At 40.1% G+C, this 17,179-nt stretch overlaps 1 protein-coding gene and 1 long non-coding RNA gene across 7 annotated transcripts in view; one reads left to right on the top strand and one right to left on the bottom strand.

Moving 5' to 3' along the window:
- The window catches only part of MRTFB (myocardin related transcription factor B), a 202,579-nt gene that overhangs the window by 171,386 nt on the left and 14,014 nt on the right, over window positions 1–17,179 (top strand). For all 6 annotated transcript variants that reach the window (XM_084640399.1, XM_084640395.1, XM_084640397.1 and 3 more), the window contains 6 exons: window positions 3,546–3,699; window positions 8,838–9,854; window positions 11,398–11,547; window positions 13,201–13,350; window positions 13,637–13,774; window positions 14,880–14,940. In XM_084640399.1, the coding sequence (XP_084496525.1) occupies window positions 3,546–3,699; window positions 8,838–9,854; window positions 11,398–11,547; window positions 13,201–13,350; window positions 13,637–13,774; window positions 14,880–14,940 (1,670 nt within the window). The remainder of the gene's footprint in view (window positions 1–3,545; window positions 3,700–8,837; window positions 9,855–11,397; window positions 11,548–13,200; window positions 13,351–13,636; window positions 13,775–14,879; window positions 14,941–17,179) is intronic.
- Window positions 11,567–17,179, bottom strand: part of LOC311526933 — a 54,285-nt gene continuing 48,672 nt past the window's right edge. The window contains exon 3 of the long non-coding RNA XR_014713198.1: window positions 11,567–13,017. This is a non-coding gene — a long non-coding RNA (uncharacterized lncRNA). The remainder of the gene's footprint in view (window positions 13,018–17,179) is intronic.

The following is a 17,179-nucleotide window of genomic DNA, read 5'->3' on the forward strand; positions in this document are numbered from 1 at the left end:
CTACTGCCTCTGGTGCCACACACTCATTGTGCCAGTATAAGGGGCGTTGCCATGCCCACGCGCTTTCAGTTCCTTCGTACCACCCATGATAGTTGCTGGAACTTCCCTCATTGCTCAGGTCTGGACGTGATCACACAGGACCATGGCCAGCTTCTCCACCCAAACCTTAGCTCTCTTCATCTGATGACCTGGAACCTTCATGGCTGAACCCTGAAGAGCAAGCTTGCTCAGAGCAGGTTTGTCAAGTCCTACTGGGCAGTAGAAAACCCTCCACTAGAGTGATGTACCTGGCAAAGTGGAAACAATTCTCCATCTGGTCTTCCCAGCATGGAGTTCTGCCTATGCAGTCCTCATTACAGCTCATTCTGGAATACCTTCTGCTTTTAAAGCAGCCAGGCCTGGCCTTTTCTTCAGTCAAGGTCCACCTGGTGGCCATTTCAGTCTTTCATCCTAAGGTTGACAATAGGTTGGTTTTCTCACATGAAATGGTAATTTGTTTTCTCAAAGGAGAAGGGTATTCCCTTAGATAAAGGAACGAATTCTCCTCCTTCCCCCAGGACCTAAACCTTGTCCTGTTGAAACTAACAGGTCCGCCTTTCGAGCCACTAGTGACATGCTCACTGTTGGACCTCTCTTGGAAGGTGGCCTTTTTGGTGGCCATTACATCATTTAGGAGACTTTCAGAGTTGCCCTCACCTTGGAACCCTCATATATAAGGCTATGATTTAGTCAAAGGTATTTTTAATAAAAGTCATGGACAGGTCACAGGCAATAAACAAAAATTCACAGCCCGTGACCTGTCTATGACTTATACTATAAATACCCCTGACTAAATCTTGGGGAGGGGGGCCGCTGCTGGGGCAGGGCCATCAGCACTAGCTGCCAGGAGCCACTGAGCAGCAGCTGCTCTGGCTGCCTGGGGGCTGCCGACAGCAGCTGCTCCAGCTGCCCTGGGACCCCTAGCTGCGAGGCCACCCAAATGGGTGGCTGCAGAGCCAGCAGTGTATGATGCAGCTGGCCCCAGAGCCAGCTGCTTGGACTGCCCTGTGGTCAGCCACACTGGCAGTCACGGAGGTCGCAGAAAGTCACGGAATCCATGACTTCTGCGACTTCTATAACCAACACGGAGCTCTACTCATATACAATCTTCTTCAGAGATAAAGTGCAGCTATGCCTGCATCCAAAGTTCCTCACGAAAGTGGTTTCTCAATTCCACTGCAACCAATCAATTTTTCTACCATTATTCTATCCTAAACCACACGCAGATAGGGAAGACCACTGTCTGCACTCCTTGGATTGCAGATGGGCCCTGGCATTTTATGTTCAGAAGACCAAACTGTTCCGTAGATCAACACAGCTCTTCACAGCGATAGCTAAAAGCATGAAAGGGGCTCCCCATCCCTACTCAGAGGATTTAATCTTGGATCATGTCATATATCCAGGCATGTTACAAACTTGTGGGGGGTCTCCCCGCCGCCGAACCTGACTGCTCATTCCACTTGGTCTCAAGCCTCTTTGGCAGCTTTACTAGCTTAAGTAAGTTCCTATTCGAGATATCTGCAGTGTTGCGACCTGGTCCTCGGTGCACACATTCTCAGCACACTATGCCATTACTCAACAAACCAGAGACGGTGCCTACTTTGGCCACGCAGTGTTGCAGTCAGCTTGCCCTTAAGCTTCAAGCCTACCTCCTGTGCAACTGCTTGTGAATCACCTACATTGGAATGGACATGTACTCGAAGAAGAAAAAACAGTTACTAACCTTTTGTAACTGTTATTCTTCTAGATGTATTGCACATATCCATTCCAAGACCCACCTGCTGTCCCCTTTCTTGGAGTGGTCCGTGAGAAGAAACTGAAAGGGTGCAAGCTCAGCAGGGCCCCTTATTCCTGCACTATGAGCATGCTACAACTGGAGGTGTTAGAGCGACTCTATGGGTACCACTAAGGGAAAAAATTTAGGTGACTGTGCTCAGGGCATGCCTGCACCTACGTTGAAATGGATATGTGCAACCGTTTTTTCTTCTTCGAGTGCTCACACATGTCCAATGTAACTGTTTTTTCTTACTGAGTAAGAATTATTCTACATAACAGACGGAAACATTAAAAAAAAAATCTTGCTAACCCCACTTTAAAAGACCCTTGAGATATTAAGAGGTATACATTGTTGCTTAGAAATGCTAATAAGGGCATAATTACACAAACCAGGAAAGAAAAGTGCAGCTGTTCAGAAAGATGAGGTGGAAGTATGGAATTTCAGTGGCTGCTAAACATATTAGTTTTTTTCACACACAGATCCACTCTCGATCTGATCTTTTTTCAGAATAACAAAATTAAAGATTAACCTAGCATAATCTTTTGGATATTTATTATAAAATATGTGCTCTGCCTTGTCAGCAAGGTACAATTTACATTTGAACAGTAAGTCCAAATGTCTCTAACAAAATGTGCATTTTCCTGGTACAATATTGTTTATCCGGGAAAGTTGTAATCACAAATACAAAGTCAGTAAGAGGCAGGCCCACTTGCTCTGTGGCCATATGATGCAGTTTTATTATAGAAATTTAGGAATCCATGCTTAACCAATAAATCCAACCAATTAATTAACATGAGTTTTGTTTTCAGAGAATGACTGGCCAGGTTTCTTGCAAAGCAAAACCAGTTTGGCAGATGAAAAAATTATGCCAAAACTTCCAGTGCTATATATCTAAAGTTAGACACCTAACCCCATATTTAAGCACATAAATAAAACCAGTTTTCCTCCAAAAGAACTGAATGTGCAGTCTCCAGTGAAGTTACAGGAAGATATGCATATTCAATTCCTCTGAAAATCAGGCCACTCTTACTTAGGTGTCTACATGTGGACTTAGATGCTTCATTTTAGGTATCTAATTTGAAAATGTTCGTTTTAGCTTTTATGATAGGAAAGAGATTGAAATGTTAGTGTGCAATTTGCAAACTCTTCTTCTTGGCTCCATTTGTTCACATATATCTTAAACAATTATCACACTCCAAAGGTTCTTTAATTAATTCTAAATATGTAAATCTGCATATGAAGACAGCTTTTAAAATAGAGTGACATACATTATTAACCTAGTTTACTGCACTAGTCAGCAGAAGTTTGGTTAATTTCAATATTTCTTCTTGTGTTTTTGATATCTGATTGTGGTGTTCTTGCATTAATAGAAAAAATAGTATGATATTTGAAACAAAGACAGCTTGGGTTGTATAAATCCTGTTCACTTTTTAGAGGCAAGATTTCCTTAATATTTTAGTAGTGTAATAAAAGTGATTAAACATGAACTTGTAAGACTAACTGTACACTACAAAAAATACCAATATATTTTCCACAGTAGACTTTTCCTCTGCAAGCAATTCAAGAATCATTTGAAATATGTAATGAGTCCAACTGTTCTAGTTTTGCATCTGAGGAAAAGTCAATTTTCTGCCATTAAGTGGATAAATTTTAAATTCAGTACTACTGCTTCTTAAAAGTAAATACCATAATAGCTAGCACTGATTTTTGTTTTGTTTTTTACTTGCAGACCCCTCAGTGACAAACAGAACAACAACGGGAATATACCACTGACTACTTTGAGCAGCAGCGCACCTACGTCGGTAGCCTGCACACCAAGACAGAACAGTAATATTCCCAGCAGGAAACCAGGACCGCTTCCTTCAAGCTTGGATGACCTGAAGGTAAAAATGAAGAGGGATTTGTCTATGTGCAAATATCAGCAAAGGTTATAACTTGCAAAATGTTACTGACAGGCATAAGCCTGGATTTTATTTTTCTATGTACTTTACATTTCCTCTGAGATCTTATAGAAATGTTTTTGTCAATTTCATTTACTACCAATCTAGATATTTTGCTTTTATTTAGTTTTTTTTCCCCCCCAGTTTCTAAGAAGCTCTTTTCTTGTCCAAAGCATTTTATAAATTTTATCTAATCCTTACAACACTTCTCTACTTCAGATAAGAAAGGAACATAGAATATTTGCATACTTTATCTGTTCAATATATGAAGGCTTGCCCAGGAGAATGAAAGTATCTAGATGAAGCAGACTATATGCTAAATGTTGACCACAAACAGATTTTGACATTGAATTAATGGTTCCCTATGAAGAGTTATAATATTCTAATACAGAGGTTTAAGTCAGCACTATAAGTTTAAACAGATCCCCTAATGAGACATTCAGAGAAGTGACTGCTGTAATTTCTGCGTAGAAATAACACCATTAAAGATGGGCTAAATTTTATTGGGGCCTTAACTCACTTGTTTCTCCTGTTGTGTACACACTTCTGAGCACTGTCACCTGTGTGCACAAATAGAATTGGCTTGTCTGCTGCCTATGCAAGCAAGTGAAGTGTGCAGAATGTGTGCACAATAATTTTGTACACACAAAGTGGGGCACACCTCTCTATATTTATATATGTTTATATTTGGTCCATCTTACATAATTTAAAATTTCTATACAGAAACTACATTATTTACCAGTAGTAGTTTTATATCCTTTATAAACAACAAAACAAGAATTCCCTTTTGCTAATTGGTCCTATGAAGTAGAGCTGGTTGAATTATTTGTTGCTAATTATGCTACAAATATAGACTTTTTTTCCTGTCTGTTAATTGTTTATGAACCTTTCCTGCTGTTAGTGTATTCACCATTTATGATGTATGACTGGTCAGCTATGTCACATAGTATTGTTTTGTTTCCTGACTGGATTATGGAAACTAAGCAGGAGAATAATGAATAGCAATATTGAACAACACATTGATTCCTTATAAATTTTCAGTTAAGCATTCATGCTAAAATTCATGAAAATGTCTTCACTTTTTGTGAATCCTGAAAAGGAAGTTGTGTGAATAATACGAACCCACAGACTGGGATCATGAAATAAACCTGCCAGGTTTATTCACAAAAATATTCACACGTCACTTTTGTCATATTCTACCAGCTCCAGCATAAAAGGTCCTTTCTTCATTAAGAAGCTGTTCTGCAGAATTAAAGATGTCAGTCCGCTTTTGAAAATGGATATGAAGAACATCAAGTTTGTGGTGTTCAGATTCAAATATTTTCATTAGCTATGACACAAATGCTCCCAGTTTTGTGTGAAGGAATAGCAAGACATCTAGTGGTCAGCTTGTTTATTCTCTGCCTTGTGTTCCTTAACCCAGTGAATCCTGGTTTCTTATCCAAACACAGAAGGAAGATTCTGAAGATTAAATTGTTGGGACAGCAATCTACTGGTTTCAAAGCTGTCTTTCTCATATAAAACAAGCAAAACATGTAGCCAGTTTAGCCTGAAAGTTGGAAATGCTAATCATCTAGATCAGCTGTCGACAATGGGAACCTTTAACAAATTCTAGAGTAGGCATGTGGGATATTCTTATTGTGAAAGCCACTAGTAAAATATTACTAATGGCAAAATATAGTTCTTATTTGAGTGCACATATAGATTCCATTCTTGTTGATACATGCGTCCCAGGCATGCAAGATTGGATTCTGTTGGTCAGCAGTGTCCTTTGGGGACATTTCTGCACTTGAAGTGCCATAACAGCCCACACCTGAGGGCATAAAGAGCAGGCCCAGCAGTTCCTCAGTTCCTTCTTACTGCCCATGGCAGTGAGACAACACTCTTGCAGTATCTGCTTTTCTGTGCACTGTGTGATTTATTTAACCTACTATATAATACAATAGGTCATATAGTAAGTATAGTTTTTTACCTCTCCCAGAGATTCCAAACATGTTGTCCACACGTCTCAGACTTCTAGGACACATGGCCTCATGCACTCATGTCACACAGCATGCCAGACTTCACCTAAGCTCCTATGCAAAGGTGATTGACATCAATATATCTACCAGCAGGCACCACATGGACGTGAAAAGCATGGTCCCTCAAGAAGTCCTCTTCTTGTGAAATTGTGGAAAGACATTTTTCAAGTGTGCAACTGAGTGCCCTTAGCAGCACCTCTACTTACCAAGGCTCTGGTGACTAATCATTGTTCAGGGATTGGGCTAAGGCTCATCTAGACGGCCTTTAAATTCAGGGACTATAGTCCCTCCACAGAGACTCATCTTCATAGATATCCTAGAGCTCAGAGCAATCCACCTGGCATGCAAGTAAAATGGTGCAATGCTGACAGACAGCACCACAGCTATGCACTATGTCAACAAGCAAGGGGAAGCAAGATCATCCCCACTCTTGTCAGGAGTCCATGTAACTATGGAATTTGATACATTCTGAATCAAATCACCCAGTGGCTCTGAGTATTCCCAGTCTTCAGAATATCTTGGTAAATCAACTGAGAGACAGTTCTGTCAGCCATGAGTGGTCAGTCAGAGAACACCTTTCATAAGTGGGATTCCCAGAAATAGAAATCTGTTTGCCATGGACCAGATTGAGTGTCAGCAGACATTCTGTTCCAGAAAGGGGTGCAAGCCCAGACTCCTGGACAGATGTCCCCTTCTCTTGGACACCAGGATCCCCACAATACCGAGGTTTCTGAGGAAACAGAGAGGATGCAGGGTGCATGATAGCCCAAGCATGGGCAAAACAGCTCTAATACTCAGATCTCCATCAGCCTTTCGACATAGCCACCAATTGCCTTACCTTCTTTGCCCAACATTGTCTCTCAGAACAACAGTCAGATACTGTACCCGGATCTAGCACTGTTACACCTGACAGCCTGAATATTGTCTAGATGACATCCACCAAAAGAAGCTGTTCAGTTGAGGTTCAGAACATTCTGCTTCACAGCAGGGAAATCTTCAACCAGACTTAAAATACGAAGCCAAATGGAACCAGGTTTTGTTTGGCATCCCAGCACCAGTTGTCTCCTTTAGCATTACCAATTTCAGCAATGCTGGACTATTTGCTGGCTTTGAAACAGTCTGGATTGTCCATTGGTTGTATAAGTGTCCATAGAGCAGCAATATCTGCTCATCACCCCACAAGCCAAGACCAAACTTTTGCCCCACCCTATAGTGGCTAGATTCTTAAAATACCTCATTGCATGTTTTTCCCACAGTTCAGGACTTTCCTTTGTCCTCTATATAGTATTAGGGTTGATGAGTCCGATTCCTGTCCTAGCTGTCAACGTATACTGCCTTGCCTTTCTGGCGTGAAGAGTAAAGCAGGTTCAGGCTCTCATGACAGATCCTCTATACAGAATATTTCATAAAAATAGGGACACTCTTAGATGTCACCCCAAGTTTCTACCTAAAGTTCTCTTAGATTCCACATAAACCAATCTATTCACCTCCTGGTTTTCTTTCTTAAATCTCACTCGACCCTAGGAAAGCTAGGTTTCATACACTTGATGCAGCAAGGACACTATCTTTTTACTGAGAACAAAATAATTCAGGAACATGCCCAAACTATTTATGGCCTTTGCTGATTGAATTAAGGGGCAAACTGTATCCTCACAGAAGTTATCCAAATCGGTCTCCAGCTGTATAAGGCCATGTTATGAACTAGCCAGAGTAGATCCACCAAGCCACATTAAAGCACATTGCATTAGGGCTCAGGTAGCATCCACTGCCTGTTTGAGGAATATTCCTGTATCTGAAATATGTTGAGTAGCTACACAGGGCTCACTGTACACATTTACAAGGTGCTATTCTTTAACACAGGCTTCCAGAAATTGGATGGCAGTTTTTTGAGGGTTCTCCTGCAGTATTTTTAAGTAGGACTCCTAGTACCCACCTCCACACAACCAGACAACTGCTTGTTAGTCACCAAGAGAGGAATCTATGTGCACAGTCACACTCAGAAAGAATGGTTACTTATCTTACAGTAACTGCAGTTCTTCGGGTCGTGTTGTCCACACAGTTTCCACACTCCATTGTACTTTCGTGCAAATACAGAATTCTACTCCTATGGCATTGGTGAAGGAACTGAGGGACAGGTGGATCTACTTTGCCCTGTATATTCTTTGTTGGGGGCACTTAGGGTGCAGGTGTGGCCCTAATGAACACTGTTAGCCAAAATAATATGGTCTTTTGCACGAGGTACATGTGCACCAAGAGTGGAATCATGTGGACAACACATCTCAAAGAACCACAGCTACTATAGGGTAAGTAACCATTTATTTTTAAATCAAAATTCTGATTAAAAGAATTTCATAAAATACATACTGTAACTTACCCCTTCTGTCCATAGTTTAACCCCAGTGAGCATGTCAGTCAGTATACTTATTTGACTGGAAAATCCAGGCTCTCTCCTCCAGAAGTTAGATAGCTAAATTGGTTATGCTTTTCATTCTTGTAAAAGAAACCCAGGTGGCATATAGTAATATTTGGTCAGTTTCTAACTAAAGGTGACTAATGCACTGAGTCATCCAATCCTCCTGATAAATTTCTGATACAATAGGTCCCATAACCTTGTCTCATGCTGGCATAAAGAAGTGACTCAACATGCCAAATTTTGTGTATTCAATGCTTTAATGTGCACATTTGTCAGATACTGTAGATTTGTTTCAGAAGTTTTCAGTTCAAAATGGAGAGATGATGTACTTTCATAGTTCCCAGATGAGTCTTGTTTGCGTTAAAGAAATATGCAGTGTGCTTACAGTGCTATCTGAAATGTTTGTCTATTGTATAGCAATGTATTAGTATTAACATGATTTTTTGGCTTTCCACCAAAAGGAACTTGTTTATATAGATATGTTTTTTACATAAATGTTGCTATAAAGAATCTCTCTCTTGCACACAAAAGATGAGTGCATAATGAATAGTGAATACGCTGAATATGCTTTTAGCAAAATCCAATGCAGGTAAAACAACATGCTGGTTTGGTTTGGTTTTGAAAACTAAGTCTTATTTTATCCTCAGGTAGCTGAACTGAAGATGGAATTGAAATTAAGGGGATTGCCAGTGTCTGGAACGAAAACAGATCTTATTGAGCGTCTGAAACCCTACCAAGACCTTAATAATAATAGTGTCAATACTAATAAAGTGGTTGCAATAACCACTTCTACTGGTGTCATCAGTAACACAGGGGAGGTAACTGTGACATTCCCTGTTACAACATTAAATAAATCAGTAGGGAGCTTTCCTTCAGAAACATCGTCTGCTGGAACTGGCTTCAAATTAGCACATACTGAAAGCATTAGCTCCCCTTTGCCCATTTCACCATCTTCTTCAGAACAATCAAGTCTAAGCACAGATGACACAAACATGACAGATACTTTCACAGAAATGATGACCATGATGTCACCATCCCAGTTCTTAAGTACTTCACCTCTAAGAGTGACTGTGAATGAAGACAGTCTGAGTCATGCTAGTAGAAGCATCTCAAGCATGGAGCTTGATGCAGCAGAAAAGGACCGCAAGCTTCAAGAAAAAGAGAAGCAGATTGAAGAGCTCAAAAGGAAACTGGAACAAGAACAGAAACTTGTGGAAGTACTGAAAATGCAACTGAAGGTTGAAAAACAGGGTCAGCAGCAGCAATCCCAGACTCCTGTTAACTCCATAACTATGTTGGATCAGAAACAACTAAATGCTGCTATCAAAGATGAAAACACTCTCACTGATTGCTCTAGTCCAAGGCAACCAGTATCTGTAACCAGCCATTCTTTAGGACAGCCAGTGTCTACTGGTGGCCAGAACCTAGTTGCTAAAAAGGCTGTCATTATCAAGCAGGAGGTACCTTTGGCCAAAGCTGAACCACAGAATGTAATCTCTCAATTCTATGTGAGTTCACAGAGGCAGCCACAAACTGCAGTTGTTGCCCAGCCTCAAGCTTTACTAACTACCCATGGATCAACACAGTTACTACTCCCACTGTCTATCCAAGGACCAAATTCAGCCACTTCAGTGCAGCTACCAGTGGGCAATATACAGCTACAGGTATGAAATGTTTTATCTAACTTTAATCATTTAAATTACCCATTATGATTGTAAGCCATGCTACTCATTTTTTATATAGAGTAGAAAAATGCTGTTTATATGCTTAATTATAAAAATATTGACTTATTTCACAATTGCATTAGACTTGAGTAGAAAGTATCAAGAGCCAATCTTTTCAGTTAGCTTCTTTTCCCTCACGCAGGCATTTCCTAGATGAGTCCTTTTTGTGCATTCTAGCAAAGATTTTTTGAAAAATTTCCATGACAATTATTCTTCCAGGGATTAAGCCTACTAGCCCAAGAGACAAGTACCTGCAGTCCTCTATCCTTTTCCGCATGCACTCCCTCCTGCCCCCAGTAAATCAACTCTGACTTCCCACCACCACACAAGTCATCAGTTCTTCCCTCATAAATAAAATCAGTTCTGATGCCCACCCCTCAGATTAAATTAATTCTCACATCCACTTACGTTTTAATTAATTAGCTTTAGGCTCTCCCGAAATCAGTTAATTCTGGCCTCAAAAACCACATTCCCTCCACATGCTGGGATCTCCCCTGCCAGTGTAGCTTGGGAAGCCCTATCATCTCTTTGCTTGGAACCTCTGCTGCCTTCTTGAATATGCAAATAGCTCTTCTCCACATGGGCCACTCTGCTCCTTGCTCCCCTAACCTTCAGGTAAAGCAGCAGATCCAACCCCTTTGCTCCTTTTTCTTTGCTTCAGCAACCCCACTCTCCACAATATAAATCAGTTAGGTGATTCTAGTGCAACTGATCTCCATGACATTCTGTACTACTGACCTGTGAGTCTCCTTTATCTCCTTTCATTCAGACTTTGTAGTAGTGACATCACTTAGTTTTAGTAGGCTACCAAGCTAAGAAGAAAAAAAACATGACTTAAAAGTATCACCTATCATACCAGCATGCAGTGATGGTACACTTTGTTTAGGAAACAGTCTGCCCAGATTGTGTTGGGGGAGAATTAGCTTTGGCATAGAAAAGTTGTTAATGTTTTGGGGATGTTGGGTTTTTTTTGTTTGGGGGCGGAGGGGGGATAAGGGATTTACATTACCATACATTTGAGGTTCAAGGAACAGGTGTATAGAAAGGGGGTTTCTCAGTTGTGTACAAATATTTGTACACTATATATTCATGTGCTCTTGCTGTTTCATTTGCAGTCTCTGTCAATAAGGATTTGATGGAATTTTCCCACACTGTACAGAAAGTATCCTATTCAGATTTTCTGATCTATACTGGATTAGAGCATATAACTCCAAATGCTGTCATTTGCAAAATGTGTATTGGGACTTTTCTCCCACGTCCAACTGCGTGTTTGCCCATCTACTTCTATTTTACTTTTACATACTCAAATGTTGGGCTGTAAAGCTTCAGTGGAATCTGAAAGTGAAACAGTATTCAAACAATGTGACTTCTTGACTGATTGTAAATTACCACAATTGAGGATTATTGATTATGCCATAACTATACTGTAAATAGCTAAAATATTAAATGCCATTGTGTAAATTTCATTTGTATTCTGGCTCAGTCACAAGCAGGAATTCAGGCTTCATCACAAGTATCTGCGCCTGTTTCATCTTCTGGTCCAGTTCAGACAGCAGCACAGATGCATGGTCCACCATCAAAACAAAATACTGTCACACAGTATGTGCTCAGTCAGGCCCAACAAATCAGAAAGGTTTGTGACTACTGATGAGATATAAATGTGAAATTATCATATACTGTAATTTGAGGCATTTCTGTTACCATTTGCTACATGGGTAACCTAAGTTCTCTGTTAGGAAATATTATCCTTTCTAAGGCAGACAACATGGTTTACTGCGTACTATATAGCGGGCCAGAAAGAATGATTCTGTAGCCTGGTGGTTAGGGTGCCCATCTGGAAAACCAAGGTTCCAGGCCCTGCTCCAGTGAATATTTAAGTATTCTATAAAAAGTGAAACAGCTTCTACAGGGGAGATTGAGAGAGACCTACCCCAGAATACCCTCTACTCTGGTGGTTAGGGTACTCACCTTAGAGACGGGAAACCCTGTTTCAAATCAGTGTGTGAGGATTTGTACCAAAGTCTCCCACATACCCAGTGGGTGCTGTAACCACTGGGCTATAGAACATAGAAGGGATGTATTTCCTCTCTGTGTATGTGTGTGAGAGAGAGAGAGAGAAAGGTGCCTAACTCCAGGGCTGTGAATGCAGAGTGGAGGGAAGCATCTCCCTGCAGCCCACAATTAGGCACCCAACTCCCTTTAAGGGCCAGGACTTAGACCACATCCCTTTCTGACATTTTCTGTTGCCTAATTTAGGCAGCTTCCTGCTCAGTGTGCTGGCTTGTATGAATCCTGTTCTTTGGTACATAACTTGGGTCTGTGGATTCCACTACACCCCAGGATGCCTACATTTTAGGGATTGCACTGGTGAGTCTAAGTCACCTTTCTGGACCTAGTTGTTAACCTCTGTGTGCACCATATTTTCCCGATGTGAAAAAAAATGGGGCTGATGGGCCTTAAACTTTAATAAGGTAGATATCATGAAAGAAAACTACTATATTAGTACTAGCTGTTGTGTTTCTTTGTTATTAAGCATGTATTGTATTGATGGGAAAAACATTATTCCCATTTTTCCATTTATTTCTTTAGATTGTGCTCAAATACTAGCTAACCTACTCAAATAAGGACTTTTTTATCTTAAAGGGGTAGACGTTACTGTTACGTAATTTTGATAATCCAGGTTTACAAAAGGTAGCCCCTAATCTGGCACGTATTTTAGATATGCACTCGGAGTTTATATCATCTTTTTCTAAGAACTAGTTTGAATTTAAATCAGGCCAGAAATTAGTATAATTGTGCTTCATTGGTTGGCCACTAGGTGGAGATGTTACTTTAAATTGTTTTATGCCTCATGTGCCAGAAACCATGTTCCTCTCAGAACAACACAGATAGGTCATGTGCTTCCTGGAAAATCAGAGAGGAAAGCAGTTTAGATTTTTTTTTTTTAAGTATAATCATGAGCAAAAGCTTTTGGCAGACTCTTCAGGCAGACTGAAGCTGTATTATAAATTTCAGGTGAGTAAAGGCTCAACATTGCAGTGTGACAGTCTCTCTCCAAGAACAGCAGTGCTGACAGTTGCTCCAGACTCTTCTGCCTAATCCACTGAAAAATACAGACAATTATTGTAGTTATAGAAAAATCACTTTCCCAGGTAGAAGTTAAGCAAACAAATACATAAGAAAGAAAGCATAATTGCTTTTACTTTCCCTAATGATTTTAATGTCATTTAACCATGATTGCGAATATAAAAATGTTAGCTTTTGATAAAATATTAATCCTTTACAGGTTTTCCCACCTAATACATCAAATACAGTATTTCCCTATCAAAATCCACCTGTTAAAACACTACAACAGCCTTTTATCAATAAGGCATTAAACACTAGCCTTGATGCTGGGAAGAACCAGGTTCCCTCCGTGCAAAACGGACCCAATAAGGTAAGATTTGCTCACTTCTTCTCCACAAGGCTGTTGCTACATTTTTTATTAAGAAAATGTAAGCATGAGGAATTAGTGTTGGGTGTATATGAATATTTTACATACAGAATACATACATCTAATCTAGCTGTAAAACAGTTAAAAGTAATCACACACTATCAGCTAAATAGTTATCTGACTGGAGAACCAGGGTAAATCTAATATTTATATAGCTGATCCCCTTAAGAATAGTTTACTTTACCAATATGGTTCACTTGTTTGTTCATTATGTTGTTGTTTCACATAGCCTGACTCACCATCGGAGTCCCAACCATATATCATACAACACACTCTATTCAGCAATCCAGGAACCAAGACAAAAGACCCTCCACGTTATGAAGAGGCCATAAAACAGACCCGCAACATGCAGGCATGTCAGCGAGAGGTAGGTTAAATAAGAGAAAATAACTATCAGATAATTTTTTCCCTTTTTACATAGAATTATTAAAATCAGTGTCAGTGTGTTGGTCCGAGTGCCAGGATTTCCCTGCATGCACTCCATTGCTCAGACCTACCCTATTGGCCTTTGGATATATATAGTGATTTTCACTCCAAGAGCTCTGGTTTTTCATGATTCTGTTAACTGAATTTATCCTTTAGATAAAATTATTTCAGATGTACAAAATATTGGTTGTTTGTCTGTATATTTAGCTGTATGGAAATAATTAATATTGTGACATTATCAAATATGACACCTTGTTACCAATCTAGCAATAATTACCCTTCAAATGACATTGCATGTTTTCAGCTCTTTAAAGAGGTTGTCTGACCCATAATACCTTGAAAATGGACAAGCTGTATTTGATAAGTGTACGATTAATTATTTTTTCATTGTTTGTATTTGTGTAAAATTGTTCAACAACATTTAAAAAGGTACGTTAGCAGGACCACTCAAAAAGACCCTCTCATTTTAATGAGTGTTGTCAGTACTATTATGAGGAATATTGGATTGTGGGCCTTAAAGTATCACTATGACATCATTCATATTGGCAATGAGGAGACTTCAAGACAGTTGCAAGGCAAGATGCTCATTTGCTTTATTTGTATTTCGTTGTAATAATTTCTTTAGAATGCTATTTAATATATTTTATATATATATATAAAACCCCAGTAGCCCACCCACTAGTCTTGGCTGGTGGCTTATGTGGTAGAAGAAGCCACTATTTAAAAAGCTATTAAATACATCAACATTACTTACATTATTTAAAAAAACATATTTCTCCTTGCCTTTCAGCAGCTTCCTGATTTGCTTCATGCTAATCCCCTCAGTGACAACACTATAAAACAGATGACAACCACCTCTAATATCATTCAAAGTATTATTTAAAAGCATGGCATTACTCCAGCTTTTACTGGTGAGGCTAAAGTCATTTAAAAAAAAATCTAGAGCCATAATCCAAGCTAATGTTAATAGTGTTATTGAGGGAAGATGGCATCAATCACATCTTATATTAGAGTCTGCATGACAAGAAATTCTCTCTCCGTTACAGATTTCAAATGCACACAGTCAACAGATGGATGATCTCTTCGATATCCTCATTAAGAGTGGAGGTAAGTCAGATTAACACTATGTGTAATGTATAGACAAAACTATTTAAAAAACTGACAGAAATTAGAACAAGAAGTTAAGATGCGACGGGAAGAAAGGAGTAAGGAAGAAAATGGGACCACTACAGCAGAGGGGTCTCATCTGCTGGAGTAAGTGGATATTTAGGTACCAAACATGGCATTTATTATTCCTGTTCAATTCTCTAAGAACACTGTACCTAAATGCAAAGTATTTGAAAGGCCAAAGTTCCATTAGCACTGAGGAAAATAATCACTCACCCTCTACCACAAGCTGACTGCTGCTGTAGAAGGCTGTCAGTTGTGATATATTAGCTTTAGACAGTGACAAAAATATCTTAGTAGACAGTATACATGTAGTTCTACATTTTAACTAGACAGCTATTTATCAAGGTTTCAGCTCTCATTTTGATGCAAGTGAAACATTCATTTCAGGGTGTCAAGGTTCCTCCCCCACTCTGAACTCTAGGGTACAGATGTGGGGACCTGCATGAAAAACCTCCTAAGCTTATCTTTACCAGCTTAGGTCAAAACTTCCCCAAGGTACAAAATATTACCCCCGTTACCCTTGGAATGGCCGCTACCACCACCAAACTAATACTGGTTACTGGGGAAGAGCTGTTTGGACGCGTCCTTCCCCCCAAAATACTTCCCAAAACCTTGCACCCCACTTCCTGGACAAGGTTTGGTAAAAAGCCTCACCAATTTGCCTAGGTGACTACAGACCCAGACCCTTGGATCTTAAGAACAATGAACAATCCTCCCAACACTTGCACCCCCCCTTTCCTGGGAAATGTTGGATAAAAAGCCTCACCAATTTGCATAGGTGACCACAAACCCAAACCCTTGGATCTGAGAACAATGAAAAAGCATTCAGTGTTTTACAAGAAGACTTTTAATAAAAAATAGAAGTAAATAGAAATAAAGAAATCCCCCCTGTAAAATCAGGATGGTATATATCTTACAGGGTAATTAGATTCAAAAACATAGAGAACCCCTCTAGGCAAAACCTTAAGTTACAAAAAAGATACACAGACAGAAATAGTTATTCTATTCAGCACCATTCTTTTCTCAGCCATTTAAAGAAATCATAATCTAACACATACCTAGCTAGATTACTTACTAAAAGTTCTAAGACTCCATTCCTGTTCTGTCCCCGGCCAAGACGACTACAGACAGACACAGACCCTTTGTTTCTCTCCCTCCTCCCAGCTTTTGAAAGTATCTTGTCTCCTCATTGGTCATTTTGGTCAGGTGCCAGCGAGGTTACCTTTAGCTTCTTAACCCTTTACAGGTGAGAGGAGCTTTCCCCTGGCCAGGAGGGATTTCAAAGGGGTTTACCCTTCCCTTTATTTTTATGACACGCCCCCCAAATCTCAGCTAGGGTGAAACACTGGCTGGGATTTCTTCCTGGAGCTCTAGGAAAACAGAGTTAATAAGACACATGCATCTCTAAATATACTACCAAGTACATAAAGACTAACAATATTTTCCACATCTCAAGGACGATTTTAACCAGTTGATTCTGGGAAACTTTCACGGGAGAGTGCATCAGCCACTTTGTTAGAAGCTCCTGAGATGTGTTGGATGTCGAAATCAAAATCTTGGAGAGCTAAACTCCACCGAAGAAGTTTTTTGTTAGTTTCTTTGACGGTGTGAAGCCACTTTAGTGCAGCATGGTCGGTTTGCAGGTGGAAACGCCGTCCCCAAACATATGGGCGTAGCTTTTCCAGAGCGTAGACAATGGCATAACATTCTTTTTCAGTGACTGACCAGTTGCTTTCCCTCTCAGACAGTTTTTTGCTGAGAAACACTACAGGGTGGAATTCTTGATCAGGTCCTTTCTGCATTAAAACTGCTCCCACACCACGCTCGGATGCATCTGTGGTTACTAGGAACGGTTTGTCAAAGTCTGGGGCCCTTAGTACAGGGTCAGACATGAGTGTCGCTTTAAGCTTGTTAAAGGCCTTCTGACACTTTCCGGTCCACTGAACAGCATTTGGCTGTTTCTTTTTGGTTAGGTCTGTCAGTGGGGCAGCGATTTGGCTGTAGTGCGGTACAAATCGTCTGTAATAACCGGCCAAGCCTAAGAAGGATTGAACCTGTTTCTTTGACTTTGGGACAGGCCACTTTTGGATAGCATCCACTTTGGCCTGTAGGGGGCTGATAGTTCCTTGACCCACCTGGTGTCCAAGGTAAGTCACTCTGTTTAGGCCTATTTGAC

Source organism: Lepidochelys olivacea (genome assembly GCF_965140295.1).
Source record: "Lepidochelys olivacea isolate rLepOli2 genome assembly, chromosome: 10".
In the NCBI taxonomy this organism is placed as follows: Eukaryota; Metazoa; Chordata; order Testudines; family Cheloniidae; genus Lepidochelys; species Lepidochelys olivacea.